This window comes from Filicampus tigris, chromosome 9 (genome assembly GCF_054856515.1).
Source record: "Filicampus tigris isolate MCC_2025a chromosome 9, RoL_Ftig_1.0, whole genome shotgun sequence".
Lineage (NCBI taxonomy): Eukaryota > Metazoa > Chordata > Actinopteri > Syngnathiformes > Syngnathidae > Filicampus > Filicampus tigris.
In genome coordinates, this window is record NC_141225.1 from 16,126,216 (window position 1) to 16,144,218 (window position 18,003).

Here is an 18,003-nt window from a genome sequence, read left to right on the forward strand (position 1 = left end):
AACCCAGATAAATGAGCCTTTAGACAGTCTGCAGTATGACTACTTTGTTAGCAATTTATTCCTACAGTTTGACAGTTTTTCGAAATCTGTACCGTGGCAAACCAAACTACATGGCTTGGATTTGTGTTCACGAGATTTGTGTTGAATTGCGCAAACAACATCCTGAAAGTAGCACTGGTCAAGGAACAACACAGATGTGTTGGTAAAGCAAAGAACTGTTTTTTTTCCTGCAAGTTTTGTGGCGGTGCCTGTCCAATTCTGACATTCCTCTCTTCTCACAGCAGGCCTATGTGTCCTCCGGCCACCAGATGGCTCCCCCCAGTCCCAACAACAACAGTAGCAGCAACAGCAGCGGAGGAGGAGGTGGCGAACAGCTAAGTAAAACCAACCTGTATATCCGTGGCCTTCATCCGGGGACTACGGACCAAGACCTGGTCAAGCTCTGCCAGCCGTAAGTTTAACCATTTGACAATTTGAACACTGGGATCAGCAAAGTCTGTATTGAATTTTGATTTAAATTTAGACCTCAAAACATACAGTAAATAGTAGCCGTTGGTCCTTGTGATTCGCACAACGTTGTCTGGCCTACAACACGGTCAAATTTGCCAGTTTTTACCAATCGCACCTCTCATGAGGGATTTTTTAAATGACCCAACAAAGCATAAAAATGATTGGTGGCATATAAGGCAGTCAATTGGTAGTAGTTAATTAAGTACTATTCCATTCTTGTCCATTATTAGTTAATAAATCTGCTGCTGGCTGGGCGCATTTACTCCAAATACAATCTCAATACAATCTTTTCTTGATTGTATTGGTGAATTCTATACCGCCAACTTTGTGGTAACAGTTTGGCAAGGACCATGTTTGTTCCTGCAATAGTCTTCCAATACTTTTACCCATTTAGTTAATGTAAAATGGAAATACTCAATGAGATGAATCACACAGCATGACAAAGTGTGTGCATGTGTGTGTGTGTGTGTGTAGTATGCGTGTGTGTGTATGTGTTATACATCCCACTCTCGATGCATTAGCGTTCCAGTTGCATACAACTGAGCCAGTGCCAATCTTACGCAAAGTGGACGGTTAGATGAGGACAGGAGGCAACTGGCTTTACCCTACTCTGGCCCCCTGCTCTTTCTCTTTTTTTTCTTCCCAACTTAATAAGGCTTAAGTTCACTCCTTCTTCTACTTAACACCAAAAGTCTAACAAACTTGGCCGACAATCCACTGAGTTTCTGCAATTGTTAAGATTGAATTAAACCGACCTTAATTTTATCCGGTGATTCATTTGGCCAGCGACAGACCTTTTTTTTTTTTTTTTAATATAAAACTATGTTCTGAACAATTTAATTTCATGTGTCCAACAGATGATGAGCAGAGCTCAACACGGCGCAGATGTTATCAACTCACTTGAACATCCTGTGCATGAGTCTTACTCCATATTTAGCGTTCTGTCTGCAGACAACTGGATCCAGTTTTAAAGACCTGGCATGTGTTGCGATCTATTGTACAAACGTACAGTGACGAATGATGCAATGATGAAACCACCATCCTTACTCAATGGATCCAATCAACTTTGACAAAATGACTGTAACAGTTGTCAACACATTTTTATCCCTTGAGCTGTAGCTACAGCTCCATATAACATATGGCCATTTGGACAAACACATTGGCTTATGCAGTTGACAGTAGAGGAGGAGGGTTAGATTTCAAATGGATAGATTTTGCCCATTCCTTTGAGAAGAAAATATAAAACATGCACTCAAAGATCTTTATCCACAATTTGTCGAAGCAACATTGGTCAAGATAGTATTGAAAATGTCATATTCTCTCTGTGCTGGTATGCTTGTTTCATCCCAGATTCATTAAGCGTGCATGTTAAGTTAATTAACACCTCGAAATTGTTTATGCGTGTGTGTGTGTGAAAATTATTGTTTGTCTACATGTACCCCGTGTTTGACGAACAACCAGAATTGGTGTCGCCCAAAGACTGCAGCTCAAACATAAACCTGTACAGGATCAGCGATTGAAAGTATAGTGAGCTGATATCATATATGGCTGACATAAATCAACTGCTGTTGGTTGAGAAGATTCAAAATTGTCGCTTCATGATACGCCGCTAGAAAAGAAAACAAATAGCGCAACGCTCTTGTCTCTTTTAGTGTGCCATACAGATAGTCCAAGTGGAATAACAGCGTTTGTTCATTTGTTCAAGACACATATCTCTCAAAAGTGACATGTCAGCCTCACAACCAACCAGTGATTAATAAAGCACCATGAGTGGTTTAGCTTCAAGGCTATGCTTTTACGTCATAGATCTTGTTTGTGAACATTAACTACCGTCATGAAAAGTGTCAGTGTTTGCAAGTACGGGCTTCAGGGCTCCATCGCGGCGATGGCTCCCCTCACTCTATCACTAGACTTAAAAAGTTTATCTTTAGCAGATTTGGACGCTCCAGCGCATCCCAAAGAAAGCGTCAAATCCTCAGAGGCATTTAACCCAGCATGTGTACAACCTGTTGTCAAAGCCACAGCAATCAAAGTGAAGCAGAAATCTGTGGTTTGGTATGTGAAACACCGGAACTTGATTGTAAAAGCAGACGGCCGACAGAGAAGTCATTGTGTGGCGTTAGAAATGTGAAGAGGGGGCTGACATGATTGGGAGGGCTTCTTTTAAGCGGAAACATGAATGAGTGGGAAAAGAGTAGTACTGCCTGCTGGGAAAGAATGTCAAGCAGCTGTATGTGGGTCATGACTGTCTTTTAAGTGTGTGTGGCCTCTACAGTGTTGTGAGCTTTTGGAGGGGTCTCGGGTTAAGTGGAAGGTCACATAAGCACTGCCTTCGGACTTTTGAACTGGTCAGATGTTCCCGGCAGGGCAAACATGAACACATGAAACGTTGCTTTTGTTTTTCTTGTCATGCTTCAAAGACACTTATCAGGGGCTGGTGCCTTTTTGTTTGCAAACATGTTGTTTTTTTTTTTCCTCAAGTAATGAATTAGTAATTCCATATCATTAGAATATTTTTCACACTGAGCTCTGTTTTATATTTTGCTAGTCTCAAAGAAGACATACTAAATGTTAAATGGGGCATTATTGTTAAGCTAGTTTGTCATCCCAAATAATATAACGGCCGAACTCATCTTTTGTCTTTGAGATTTTTTGCAACGTCTGCATTGGACTATGAAGAGTCATTTCCGGCAAAAATTTTGTTTTTTAAATTTCCCGCAGCACCTTTGATGTTCTACAGTCCAAATGCTTTTCACTATTGTAATAAATACAATTACTGTTGTATAAGTCAATAATCTTTTTGGGGTGAATAAACTATGAATCCACATTCTTACTAAAATGCTTTTGTAGTTTGTACAAATAGTTGCGCCTTGAAACCTGCAAACTCCCTTGGCTACTCTGAGGCAAAATAACAGCAATACTGTTCTGCTAAAGAAAACAATGGTTGAAACTGTAACCACAGTAAGAAAATGATAACGTGAAAAACAACTGGACATAGGCTTAGGAAAAATATAAATTGGCAGAGAAAATGCTCACATGTACCTAATGATGAGGTCGGTCAGCTTTTAGTCGCGCACCTCTTAACACCTGTCAGATGACTTTGGGGAAATGATAAACCAGGTTATATAAATGCCCCCGAAAGGTTTTTATAGTGTAGCTCTTTTTCTTGCTACAGTGTGTGTGTAATCAAATGCCGCATGGCTGGCTTGAATGTAGTCGGATGTGTGAGTAGAGGAAACCAAAGACATGGAACTATGGCACAGTAGTACAAGAACATGCCACATTGAGGTGTCATGAGACACACGGGGCACATTCAAATCATCTGGCCACCAGGACGAGGCAGGCGTGTAGGAGCCAGCTGTGAGCTGTGATGTGAGGGTGGAAAAGGAGGAGGGATATTGAGGGAAGGAAGGCCAAATGGAGGGGTGAAGCATCAGGTTACAATCCGCCCAGACACCATGTCGCCCAAACAGAGGAAGACCAGCCTCCTGCTTTGGATAAATACAACAGCCAGGCAGGGACAATCTATTGTACTATAAAGTGGATGCACTCCTCATTAGCCTCCACACTTGTCAATGTCAAAATGTGAATCATGCTGGAAACGCTTGTGCCGATGTCGTGTCTCATTGGTCACAGGCTTTTATTGAAACCAGGGCAGTACAGTGGTTTCTACTTATTGTAGTTTATGTGGTTACTTAAAAGCCCGGTCTGATTGCGACAACACTCAAAAGGAGAACTGTCTCGAGGGGAGTGCCGGTCGGTGCGTGTGTGCTGAAGACACGTTTGGGACAAATAGCCTTTGGTCTTGGGAGGCGTGCACCTGCCAAAAACAAAGCCATGAATCCTTACCCAGCAGGAAGGGTGGACATGGACATAGTTGTCTATGACGTAAAAGCGATGCATGTGCGTTTATGCTGGTATGCCGTCTGAGGAAGTGTGTGAGGATCGTTACGCATGTGAAAGGAGCAGATTCCTTGTCATCAGTCACTGACAGGATGGGTTTTTTTTCTGTGCATTTGAAAAGGTATGGCAAGATTGTGTCGACCAAAGCCATCTTGGATAAAACCACCAACAAATGTAAAGGTGAGTTGTCATATTTTCATATCAAATTGCATCAGCCTCTGGCAAGTACGTTTTGCACACAGCGAACCGGTTGATGCTACGTATATGTAAAGATAAGATGGACAGTTTAAGAATTTTTCTTCAATGGTAACCTAGTAAACAATCAATTATTAATCATAATTAAAATACAATGTATTTTTGATGTAAAAAAAAAAACAATATTCCAAACAATTTAAAGAGAAGTCTACCCAACTATTTTCTTCACAATACTATGTTCTATGCAGCCCTGCTAGTCTAAATACGGTATTCTGATTAATATTACTTATGTGGAATATGAATTAAGCAACAAAATCCACACATTTTTATCCATCTCAGGGGTCAGCCCCTTTGCTCATTGGTCCAGAATAAGTGAAAACATTTAGGTCGTACGGTCTCCCCTCTTCCAGTTTTGCTAGCCAGCTTCCATTACTTGTAACCTTGATTATGGAGCAATGTCTTAAAGTGAGAAAATGTCCACCATTTTGCTGAACATCTTTAATATGTATGTGTGTATTCGACAGGCTACGGATTTGTGGACTTTGACAGTCCGGCAGCAGCTCAGAAAGCTGTTACAGCTCTGAAATCAAGTGGCGTCCAGGCACAGATGGCCAAAGTAAGATAGCATGTACTTTTTCCACAAAGTTCCACCTTAGCTTCATTTGGACCTGTACAAACTGCTATAACATCTTTACAAATCTACCTGACAACACCAATGTGTTGTTTACAGCAGCAGTCACATGGTCACATGGTCCAACCCTGTCGTATTGTCTTCGTTTGCTTCCTCACAAGCGCCTCTCTTGTTTCTCTGCACGCCAGCTCCTCTTTGCTTGTGTACGTTGCTAACTTGTTCCCGTTGTAGCGTTTGCTCAGGGCTCTTTGTACGCGTGTCTGCTGCAGTCAAAGCAACTCTTGTCGGCCCATTAAGCTGATCCCCCTGGCTCTCCAGCTCCCCATTGAGGGAACACAAGGGAGGGTGCCACTACAGCCACTGTCAATGGGGCACTTACAATGGCTTGGCATTGTCCGGCGTCTGGGCCCGAGGCCTGAGGCTGACGCCCGCGCTTAATTCACTCCATCCCCGAGTCCCTGACCCCTCCCTGTGCCCACTGTAATGTAACACCAGGGTATCCCTCTGCACTGTAAGCGATCTGCACCCTAACTTCACGCAATATCATGCATCTCCATCCCAGACGAGTGCAACTGGATACGACAACGTGACTCACCCAGACAGCTTGTGCTCTGGCAGCGGTGTTGATAACCACAATAAAAGCCTAAATATACACAGCTGGCTCAGAGTGACTGGGTCACTTTAGGTTGTAGGAGGAGTCTGATTTTAATAAGTGCTGCTATTGACAATTTTACCTTCACCGTAGCTTGCTTTGTTGTGTTTTCCATAAGCAAAATAGACCAAACCTTTCCCCAAATATCCTCAGAATGCACTTGGTCTCCGAATGGGCTACCGCAGCCTCCAGGGTGCAGGACATAAAGAAACAATTTTATAGAGCCCGGGGAACAATGACACAATTAAAATTAGACTCCTTACTTTGCTCCCCCTCCCTGTGCAAATGGGGCTAACATAGAGCGACACTCCTGAAATGGCGCTCACACTTGACAGAGAATGGACTATAGCGCCAACTGTATTACCCGCCACAGGTTTGGTATTTGAGCGAATGAAATTAGAGGTGATGGGTAAATAAAGTATGAAAAGGGAGGTGGGTTTTATTTGTTCAGCTTGCCACACAGCCTTCGACAAAATTACACATTGTCAATGACCTCCAGCAGTCTGCCACTGTTACACAGTCAGCGTATTGCTGAAATTGCCGCACCCACAATGATGAGAATCACTGACAAAATATGGTGTCTCTTGGCAGACAATAGAAGCAACTCTTATCAGCAATATAGTTCAGGATAACTGATAACGCATGAGCGCAACAATCAAACAGAACACTTGCAGAGGCGTGTGCGCTCGCCAGTGTTGTTACTCGGATACCAAGTTTTCCATTTCTGAAATGGAATTGTTTCACGTGACAGCGTCTGTCAGGCATGATTAGAAATGTTATTCGCTTTTTGATAACTGTAATCATCAGGCAGAGAGGAAGGGATGAAAGAATGATGGGATGATACAGAAGACCCATTTATCGTCTTTTCAGCCATCTTGCTTTAATATTAGTCAAAACTCCCACTGCTTCCTATCCTGTCATTTCCTGCTCAAGTACCAAATATTGTTGGAAGACACTCATTCATCCCACCCTCCCCTTTCCTCTCTGCACGTTTTCCCTTCCACTTTCTAGCCCAGCCTCTTTGCTCCCAGTTGCCAGGCTTCTGTTGCTCTGTGAACTCTTTAACTTCATGCCTGACTTCCTGTCTTCCACTGCAGTCTCACACGGTTTCACTTTCCGGCGAGCGCCACAAAAATTAAGTCTCAGAACTGTATGTGTGAGGATAATCTCTCTGCTTTAATGCACTCGCAGCTGTCAATATTTCTTAATTAGATAACATTTTGCCGCAGTGTGCCAGTTGACAAATTCTTATTTGCATGTGTGAGTATATTAATGAGTGCGTTCAGAGTTTTAAAAGTGACAGACAGCTTAGTCAAGTCAGTGACGTACCACTAGCGCAAGTGACAAATTAGTCAGGGTTACACTTTACACTCACACAGATTTTTGAAAAATGTTTCGTATTGCTGAATGTACTTTGCAAAAGATTAGCAAAGGAAACTGTCAAGATGGTACTTGTCACATTCATGGGAATGAGGGTCACACTACATCGATATTTATGCATTCAAAAGTTCACTAATGCAAATATCATTGAAAGAGATTAATTGAAATGCTTGAAGGATGAGCTCAGGAGTTGTTCCCAGAGTTTTTTTTCCATTGGATATGTGTACAGTAAGCCAAGCCAGCCTTATATGGTGAGCATGTTATGAAAGTACATTTTCGTTAACATTCCAGCTCCAACATTATTGAGGCAATAAAACACACTTTCTACAAATGTACAATTTGTATCCTCCTTTAAGATCAAAATGACTAGGGTTGTCCTAATCCGATCACGCGATCAGAAATCGGAGGCGAAAAGGTGGTTTTTGATTTTCTTCATTTTCTGAAGTTTTATTGCTCACAAAGTGAACCAATAATACAAAGATATAAATAGCTTAATAGGGAATAGCTTGATTTCAATATTACACAATGTTTCGTTTTGTTTTTGGGACGGGCAGTGTCAGAATGGCAGCCATACACACATGCGTAGAGGCTTTCTGTGTATAGCTTGTGCTCTCCCTCGGCGCTGCAGCTCCTTTAAGTGTGTTTGGAACAACAAGAAGACACAAACAATGTGTAAACACTCAGGGTAAACCAAAAGAAACTTCTAAAATAGTCTAAGTCTGCCTTGCCTGATATAAAACCGCCTCACTGAACAGCATAAGAGTTGAGAGAGCGACAGACAGGTTGGGAATTGTGACGAATAATCGACATAACTTCAAAGTTAATGAGTGTAAATTATTTTGTGACAAGCAAGCTTGTTCCCCACTGGTTGCATTTAACGAGGTCATAAATCAGTAGTGTCGTTTGTAGACGGAGAGAAGTCACAGACGTACCCACCAACTACGTAGCTTAGCCTGCGCACTCCAATAAATAACCATAGATGGGCACTTTACCGTTTTTTGCCAGGCCGTCCTCCGTCCGCGACTTGGGTACCCTTCCGTCCTAGTACCTCCATCCTTAATCATAAAAATTATCCTCATCCTTTTAAAGCGCTTCTGTCCTACATTCCGTCAGTGAATTTTGACATTATTTGACACACATTTTCCATTTTGTCTTATCATTTTTTAGGAGGCAGTCGGTAACTGTGACGTCATATCCCTCACAGAAACCAAAATGATCAAGTTTTGTCAATTTGTCAAAGCTCTGCCACCTCTGCCAAGTGCAAAAACATGATGGCAAACGGTAATGTTTTGAGTGCAGTTATTTAGGTAGCAAAATTACAACCAGTTTCCATAAAACTTGGAGGAGGGTTGTCGTATTACAAAGCACTTTTGGAGAGAGCTTGATAAAGTTGCGGATACGGCTATTTATTTTCCCTTTGAGGGAATTCCCCCCAAAACTGTGTTTTTTATGGGGGTTTTCCCTGCTCGTATTTAAAAATGACACATAAAAAAAAGATGGCAACGACAAATGTCTTTTGTAACCAACCCCGATTTCCCAAATAGCAACAAGAGCAGGACCCCACCAACCTGTACATCTCCAACCTGCCGGTGTCCATGGACGAGCAGGAGCTGGAGAGCATGCTGAAGTCCTTTGGCCAGGTCATTTCTACACGCATTCTGCGAGACGCCAACGGGACCAGCCGCGGTGTGGGATTCGCCAGGTCAGACTCCAGCTATTCAAATAATAAAGGGAATATGCGTGTGAGTATGTTTATATATTTATTTATTCTTATTCCAGGATGGAGTCCACAGAGAAGTGTGAGGCCATAATTCAACATTTCAATGGCAAATTCATCAAGACTCCACCGGGAGTTCCAGGTGTGTGGAATTAGTTTTTCTTAGTACACACTCTTGATATTGTTTTTGTTGGTCTCAGTGTTCACCTGTTTGATCTTTTGCTTTCCCAGTGCCCACAGAGCCGTTATTATGTAAGTTTGCAGACGGGGGTCAGAAAAAGAGGCAGAACCAGGGGAAGTACCTCCCCAACGGAAGGCCCTGGGCCAGAGACGGAGAGACTGTAAGTAACGCTTATATTTGAACTTTTTTCTAAACTAGTAAAGTTTTCAGCTGAATGCACTGCTGTTTGCATGACCTCAGTGGTTCTGAATCCCACATTGTTTTCCCAGGGAGGAATGACTCTGGCGTATGACCCCACAGCATTACAAAATGGGTGAGTGGTATGCAGGGCCTGAGTGAAAACAGTCCCAACCTACACGCAAATAAGAGCAGCGCCTCAACTCTGCTACAATGCTGCCCCCTGCTTGGATGTCGAGATGATGTTTTTTGCTTCAATGGCTTGTGTACAACTTTTCACATACAGTATCAACATTCGTCTTTAAAGACCCTGTAAAGTAAATTTAAGTAAAAAGAGATTTTGTTTCTAAATACTTCATACATGTTTGAAGATGAGTGCTGAAAAAATGTGCAAAGACTCAGAACTACGGTATGTAGCATTTATTTTTGGAGATATAGCGTTTCCATTTTTCACCATTTCAGTTTTGCACATTTTTGTGGCATGGCAAAACGGTGCCTAGTAACATACTTTGGTGTCCTTCATGAGTACCACACCCCCCCACTCACTATATACTGTAACAACTTGAGTGTCTCCTTTATATCATTGGCTAACCGGGGCAATTGTGACTTACTTAGTTATTGTTACGGTACTACGCCAAAGCTTGTTAGCTCGTGAGGCGAGCTAACTACTGTAGTGGCTAGTGCCACTCCCGAGGCTTTCCACAGCACAAAAACTCAGTGGGATGTATTCCATCCAAAGGAGGCTTCTTTCGGAGCATATTTTCGGAGCACAAACATGTAGGGAAATGTAGGCGTTGTTTGATTAGGCCTGTTTGGCAGATATAATTAGGTGACTTGAGCCAAGCCCTTATTCCTCTGTGACCTTTCTCCTTGCTTCTACATGCCCTTCCCTATGGCAGCCTTGGGCAACCTTGAATCTAGTTAAGCCCGTAGAGTCACACATTGTCACATGGGCTAGCTACCCTACCGCCAGGGAACTCCCAAAGTTCCCCTCTGAACTTTAACAGTGTAAGAAATATGTTAGACATTAGCAGCCATTTTCCACCAGAGTAGTGTCACACATTCAGCGGACACGGCCCTATCATTTGAGGGCGGAGACAATAGCTTCCTTTTTCACAATTTTGAAGCTTTACTTTTTGGTTAACAACACTCTTTGCTGTAGTGTGCTGAATGTATTTATTCATTTATTTATTTTTTAAAAAAAGGGTGACATTATCTTAGGGAAAAAACAAGGTGAATATTTTTCTGATATTTTATTTCACAAATGACAAATCTTATTTAATACCTGTTCATATCCGGTTGTAATTTGTTATGCTTATATTTTATTCTCTTCGGTTGATGTGGGATCGATTCTAAATCTGGATCGGAGATTAAGACGTCACATAATGTACACTTTTTGCAGCTGATGTTGAACTTTAAAGCCTTGGTGGGGGTTTCCATTCTGTGTTTACGTTTTCAATGCAAGCAAGATCATATTGTATTAGCGGATGTGCTCCATGGTTTTGTCTCCTTCTATTCAACAGCTTCTACTCATCACCATACAGTCTGGCTCCAAACCGGATGATCGCCCAGACGTCCCTCTCACCTTACATGCATTCTCCTGTCTCATCCTACCAGGTGGTGTATTTTACTCAAATGTCAAATGTCTTTTGGCTCCATTTCCATATTATTGAATACGCAGTCTCAATTACTGTCATTCGTCCCTCATTTAAAGGTGCACAGCCCGTCCTGGATGCACCATCAGTCATACCTCATGCAGCCAGCTGTGAGTATCCTTTCTTTACATAGCCGTCATTTTGAGCTCTACGGTTGCATGTATAGGTCTTGTTAGCTCACCAGACTCTGATTGCATCCACAGGGTACAGTTCTTACCCCGGCAATGGATCACGCTATGTCCATCCAGCCCACGTCTATGATGGGACCGCTCGCCCAGCAGCTAAGCCACCTGTCCCTGGGCAGCACGGGCACAGTGAGTAGGCACACACTCTTATTGTACTTGTTCTTGGTGGGATAAAGAAGTGAGTCTCACAATCTTTCTTAAAGGGTGACATTTTTCCAAGATCCCCTCATAATCCTAATGGCAACTAAATACAACTACTATATCTACCCCTAGATGTCATAGGAATTAAAAAGTAGAATATTTTTTGACAAAACAAGCTGTAATGTTACCGTAACAAATTAATATTTTTAGAGGTAAAAAGTTGTTTTGGCAAGAAAGGGGGTCACAATCTTATGAGGATTATGTGACATTTTTCCCCAAATAATATTGTAATACTGTATTACGATATCAAATTCATGGTTCAACGAAGAGAGTCATATTTTAAGAACTACATTTAAAAAATACCTTATTCTCATAATATTTGCCTATGTATTTATTTTTTTTCCAAAAAGACTTCAATTTTCACATGCCGATCCTCCAAATATAATGATTCCTTTGAAGTACTAATGCAATTTGCGTCTTCTTGTCTTCTTCCACATAGTATATTCCGGCCAACACAACTATGCAGGGGACCTACATCCCCCAGTACACCCCAGTGCCTCCCTCCAATGTCCCAGTAGAGGTATGTTTATACTTGAGGTATGTGAGTGACACAAATGGATGCATGTATGTTAGTGCACACTGTATACATTTGTAATGGTATAAAATGGTACAAAATGAATCCATCAGTACTTGATATTTTCCAAAAGGAAGAAAATGTGAATTGAATTATTGTTACTGGTTTAATTCATGTCCTGATAAACCCACAGGGTGGGGATTATTAGGCTGTTTTGTGTCTTCATAACAGTTGTTTCAGGGCAGGTACAAACACATTTAGACTACATTGTTGCTCTGATGTTTTGCACAATTGGTTTCATTAGGCATAATGTTCTGTATATCGTCTCACACAAGGTCTCCGTGTTTCTCACTTAGTCTCATTACAAGTCCATTTCAACACATTTTTGAAATGTATGAAAAGAAAACAAGACTTTAGATAAAGAGCCAACATTAAGTGCTGAATGGAAGCATCCTGGCAGAGTCTCTCTGCATGAGGCCGTCTGTGCCTGCGGGGCGTCGTCAATGAGCTAATTCAGAGTAAATGGCGGCGCGGACCTGCAGAATGAGCAGCGCTGTCAACAGGGGAAAAAAGGGCAACATTTATGAATGGGGAGCGGCATGGTAGTGGCAAGCGGCGAACAGCGTAGGGGTGAAAATGAAGGGCGTGACGTGAAGCGTGAATTGTAAACATCAGTAAGAAACAAACTGTTTTTGAAGAGGCAAGTAGACAGCTTATTAAATCATTAGTCATTTGTTTTTTTTTCAGGAGAACGGTGGTCAACAGCAACAGGTTGCTATGGAAACTCCCACAGAACACACAAACTACTCATACCAACACACCAAGTGAAGCTAAGGTATGAATTTTGACACATGGCACATTGCAATCCAATGGAAAACATCTGAACTACTTTATCTGCTGCTGCCAAGTGGTCAACAAAGTGGTGTGGGTGGCAAAAATATGTACTCATTATTTATAACATTCAGAATTGTATTTGGTGACATGAAAGTGCTCTTGGGTTAGGCTTATTTAATTCATGAGAATAACGAGCAACAAGGCATATTTCTATTAAAGCTCACGCCAATCTCATCTAAACGTTCATTTAAAACTCCTGATAGCTTGAATGCACAATATTGTAAAGACTAATAAGAATATGGCATGGTGCATACTTATGAATTTTTTTTAGTAATATCACTTCCGTGTGGTCTCTTCTAGCGCCATTAGGATGGGGCCTACGCCATGTGGTGAATCCAACCAATCAGGGTTCAGCTAAACAAGAACTCTGCTTTATACCGTCACCAAGCATCCGGACTTAAACGTGGATGACAAAAAAAGGAACGTGTGTACATGTGTGCGAGAGAGAGCGAAAATTTGTGTGTTTGTTTCTTTGTTTGTTTGTTTTTTCTTCCATTTTAAAGAAACAGGACAACACTTACAACATTGAACGTTTCTGCTCACAAGTTGAACTACCAAAGGAGGTAATCTTCTCCGGAGAAGATCTGATCTATTTTGATAACTGAAACAAGGAATATGACAAAATGTTGGAGGTAAAAAAAAAAAAAAGGAGAAAATTAGTGAGGAGGAAAAAAACAGAGCGTTATTTTTATGCACGTAATATAACAAATTCTTATTTTTTAAAAATTGCATTCTGGATGTTTCAGAGTGATTCAAGGAAAAGAGTAAAAACACAATGTGTGTCTTATTTTTTTGTAAAATATGCAAACTTTTTATTTCCTGATGTCTGTTGTTTGACATTCTATTTGCAGCAGTGGGGCAACAGTTTGTACAGGTTTAAAAAAAAAAACGAACAGAAACACTTTTGCTGGACGGCAAGTCATTGGAACTGTGGGAGGCAAACCGTTTAAATCTACTTCTTCCACTAACTGCTGCAGAGATTTCTATTCATGCGCAAATGATAGAAACACATCTTATTTATACTTTTTAATCCTTTTTTGTTCTGATTTAAAAAAAAAACATGAATGAACAAAAGACAATCAATTATTTCTATTTATATTTGACTTTTTTTTTTTTTTTCCAGAATTTTTAGACCATTTAAACCTTTATAACAAAAGACGTTATTTAATAGTGGGGTCTTCTAAAGACTACAAAGAAGCCACCGAGTGATAAGCTGATATTTTTGGGAAGTGTACTATAGACCCTTTTCACAGTCAGACCACTTTTGCGTCTACCCTTCTGCTACCTGTACTCACTAATGGAATAAGATGTAAACAAATGAATAATGTAATATGAAGTGAGATGAGAAATGTATGTTTTATTATTTTTGATGGGAGTAATCTTAGTGCTACAGTTTCTCAGCTCAGCTCCCTTGTGTCAAACATATTACTAATTCTCTTACAAGAGACAAATTTAAACAGACGCTGATTTCATGAAATGTCTGTGACATGCTGTGGTCAAAACACCCCAAGCATCAAGAATTCATCAACAATTATAGCGCACGTATCACCTTCCAGACGGTTTTGGGGGTGGAGGAGCTGTTTTGTTCATGCAAATGAGCAGAGCTGGGCATTTTACTACAAATCGTCCGTCTTTTGCCTTTTTTTCTGGGGGGGAAAAATTAGTATCCGTCTATAGGCCGGTCCGCCTCTTGATTTCAAATTTTCAATCGCCCGTCTATTTTAAGATTTTACCCGTCATTCGTCAACCATCAGAAAAACGGGCGTCAGTCAGTGACGGCTAGACGGACCGGTCCGTCACATCGGCGGTATGCCCAGTTCTGTAAATGAAATACTTATCATCCGCCCCCTCCTCTCCTCTACTGCAAGGTATGCCAAAATGAGTACAACCAGAGGTTACTACTGTACTTGCAAGTCTTGGGACAAAATCTAAATGTTATTTTCAAGATAAAAGAGCAAATCCCGAAGCGTAACCAAACACTCTTAAAAGACAGTTAAAGCATTGATTTCATCCGCAATTTGTCATTTTTTTGCAATTCTGATGTCGGAACAAGGCCAAAATCTGTACATCCTGCTTCAAGGATCATTTTAGGAACTAGTCAGCTCACAAAAATGTTATGTTGTCTTTTCTCACAGACAATTACTGACTCTACAAGCAAATAAGAACCACTTTTTTTTTTTCTTCAAGTTTGCAGGATATTTTAATAACATTAATCTCACTTTACCCTTTATTCATTTATTTATATCGTATTCCAATACAATTTGTGGAGTTGAGGATCATCCCAAGAAGACATAGTCTGACATCATGGTCAAAAGAGTCCGTTCTGTTTTTAAGGCACAGGACAAGGATTCCACACTGTTTCTGGAAATTTCATGGGTTATGATGTGATCCGCGTTGTGCGTATGTGGTGCACACAGGCTGTAGATCAGCATGACCCCTCTTCACGCTCCTCACGGCCATGTTGAGAAGTGGTTTTAAGCGGTTTTGTTGAAGTAAATCTTCAAGCATCATTCAGTTGGTCCTCTTGTTACGAGGAGGACGTGCATCAGTGAAATGGCCGCAGTTGTTCAATTCAAATATAACATGAGGGAACTCTAATTGAAGGCTTCTGAGTGACTGGTTGCAAAGGGAGCTGTAGGTCTTTTCTCAATGCTGCTGTTGTCACCTGATTGTGATTCATTGATTGTTTTGTTGTTGTTTTTTGTAGAAATGTTTCCGTTGCCTGTCACTTGAAAACCTTTTGAGCTAACTTGCCTTATTTTTTGGATTATTTTAGAAGTAGATGACATTTTAGCTGTAGAGAGATAGCAGTAGAGGTTAGTTTGTAGGTGTTAGTTTTGCCATTTTCTTGCTCAACGTCGCGTTTTCTCTCGTTTTGATTCACAAGGAGCTCGCTCCTTTTGTACCGATGTTGTGCTGTTGAGCCTTTTTGTAAAAAAAAAAACAAAGAAAAGAAAAACAGAAGCCTTCGCAAGTGGACAGCTGAACCAAACGCTGAATTTCTTTGCCGACTCGAAACATTCATACTGACGCTGCATCAGTGTCGTAGCTCAAAATGAGGCTTTGACCATACTACAAGCCATTCTATCTGCACGAGCTTTCATTCGCGCACACATTACAAACTAAACATCTTGGCTTTACAGAGATTGATCACTAGACCGTGAGAGTGCCATTAAAGAGGGTATTCATGCCCCTTTTCCACTGCGCAGTATCGGAAAGGCTTGGTTTGACTTGCCTCGGGTTGGGGCGGTTTCCGCCTCCAAATAGTGCATGTAAAACTGCAAAAATCATGTCTTTTTAAACGCTTCAGTTGGAATAACACATGCTAATCAAATAACAAAGAAGCACAAGGCTCTCTGTTTACTTCGCAGAATGTGGCTGTTTTTGTTCAAAGGTGAGACTGAGGGAACCAATCGCTGCAGCAAATTGAAGTCGGTGGAGTAATACATCAAATACTGGATATGACTGCAGCACCTGGGAAAGCTAATGTTAGCATGTGGAAAAGGGGCATTAGTATCTTCATTATATATTAGTGAGTGATACAAAGTAATCTGGAAATCCTAATTTGAGCAAAGCCTTCATGTTCTTTTTTTGTGTGAACTGCCTCAAAATTCCAAGGGATCGTCACTATATGTGACAGCAACCAACTTGTTGCAAAGCCATTGAATTAATTATTTTGGTTGACCGGAGCTAAGCTGTTCATCAGGTTGGGCTCCAGCAAAAAAAAAAAAAAACACGCTGACTGTTTTTTTTCCGTGTATGTTTTGTGTGCTATGTTGTCTATTTGTGCAACCAAAGAGGTTTTTGTCACCTACACATTCACGTTCATATGTTGCTCTCAATAAGAAGTGCGATGCGAGCCGGACAAACTGCTTTTATCGATGCTGAATGAGTCAGAAGGGCGTTGGTATTTTCATGCACTCTGAATCCAAAGTGGTTTTGTTAAATGGGAAGTACCATTTTTAGACACAGCATACGAGGGAAGGCTGCAGTGCATGTAAAGATAGTGGGCTTAGCAGGCTTCCAGGAGGAGCACCTTGTGCAGCTTGAGAGAGCAAATTTTGTACATAGTCTTTTTATTTTCTTCACTTTTTGTTGACACTTTCACTTTTTTTTTTTTGCTTGTGCGTTTTCGTGACTTTTATTTTTTGTTTGATAAACTGTCCAGGTCACACAGGGGCTAGCAAGTTGTCTGAATCAATCGCGCCATGAAGGAGTATGTCATGGAAAATGTTTATATGAGAGAAATGGTATATTCATTGTGTTAGCCATCACTTTGAACACACTCACATACACACACACACACACACACATACACAAAAGGATTTTGGAACTATGAAATGACTACTTTGTTACAATGCAGTGTTTATTTATTTGATCATTTTCTACCAAATTATAAGCAAACCTAACGTTACAGTTTATTTATGATGCTGGTAAAGGAATCTGCATCGTGAAAAGTTACTTTGAATTGTTCTAGTATGTCATACTCTATTCTGATAAATGGTCCACAGTTTCTCTCCATGCACTTATTTGTACTTAAAACAATTTGATGAAAGTCATCCTGAAAGAGATTGATGGCTTATTTCATAGCTTCAAAATGTTTTGCTGCTAAAACAGGACTTCTCAACAGGTTGTAGGTTGTCACCCTGTGTGCATTTTCTAAATCTTTAGTCTTGGCATTACAAACATAACTATCAGAGTTCATATTAAAATGTACAAATGGAAGCAAAATGACACAAAAAATAAATAAAAACACTATGAATCAGAGATTTTGAAAATGCACTGGTTGCCTCCCGCCTCATGCTTGTGAACAGTTTTCTTATTTATACAAGAACTCATTTTGTACAGTTTTGTTAGAGGAAAGAGCTTTTGATATTTGGTTGTTTTGCAAAGCCACTTGGCTACTGTTGTCTTCCTGTGCCAGAGTTTCTAAAATTGTCTGTAACTTGTTGTTGTTTTGTTTTTTTTAAATTGATTTTAAGAAAAGATTTCCTTCTGTCTTGGTTTTATCTTTGAATTTGAAAATGTCCGATGTACTTTTTTTTTTTAATAAAAAATTTTGTTCCAATAATTAGCCATTGTGGATGGTCTACATTGCATTATTGTTAGGTCTAACGTCCAACACCCAGAGGGCCTAAAACTAAGTTTTTAATTTACTGCTTTAAGAAAATACTAGTTATCAAGACAGCGAGGTGTAATATGAATGTA

General features: G+C 40.6%; 1 protein-coding gene across 2 annotated transcripts in view; it reads left to right on the plus strand.

The window, feature by feature from the left end:
- The window catches only part of LOC147142249 (RNA-binding motif, single-stranded-interacting protein 2-like), a 34,339-nt gene extending 16,473 nt beyond the window's left edge, over positions 1-17,866 (plus strand). Inside the window, exons 2-14 of one of the 2 annotated variants that reach the window (XM_086042000.1) lie at positions 282-451; positions 4,535-4,593; positions 5,133-5,224; positions 8,816-8,973; positions 9,051-9,130; positions 9,220-9,329; positions 9,439-9,482; positions 10,870-10,963; positions 11,061-11,111; positions 11,205-11,315; positions 11,827-11,907; positions 12,649-12,736; positions 13,096-17,866. In XM_086042000.1, coding sequence (XP_085898126.1) covers positions 282-451; positions 4,535-4,593; positions 5,133-5,224; positions 8,816-8,973; positions 9,051-9,130; positions 9,220-9,329; positions 9,439-9,482; positions 10,870-10,963; positions 11,061-11,111; positions 11,205-11,315; positions 11,827-11,907; positions 12,649-12,729 — 1,131 coding nt within the window. In that variant the 3' untranslated portion in view covers positions 12,730-12,736; positions 13,096-17,866. The remainder of the gene's footprint in view (positions 1-281; positions 452-4,534; positions 4,594-5,132; positions 5,225-8,815; positions 8,974-9,050; positions 9,131-9,219; positions 9,330-9,438; positions 9,483-10,869; positions 10,964-11,060; positions 11,112-11,204; positions 11,316-11,826; positions 11,908-12,648; positions 12,737-13,095) is intronic. The other variant, XM_086042001.1, reaches the window with a different exon arrangement.
- Positions 17,867-18,003: the final 137 nt, after the last annotated feature.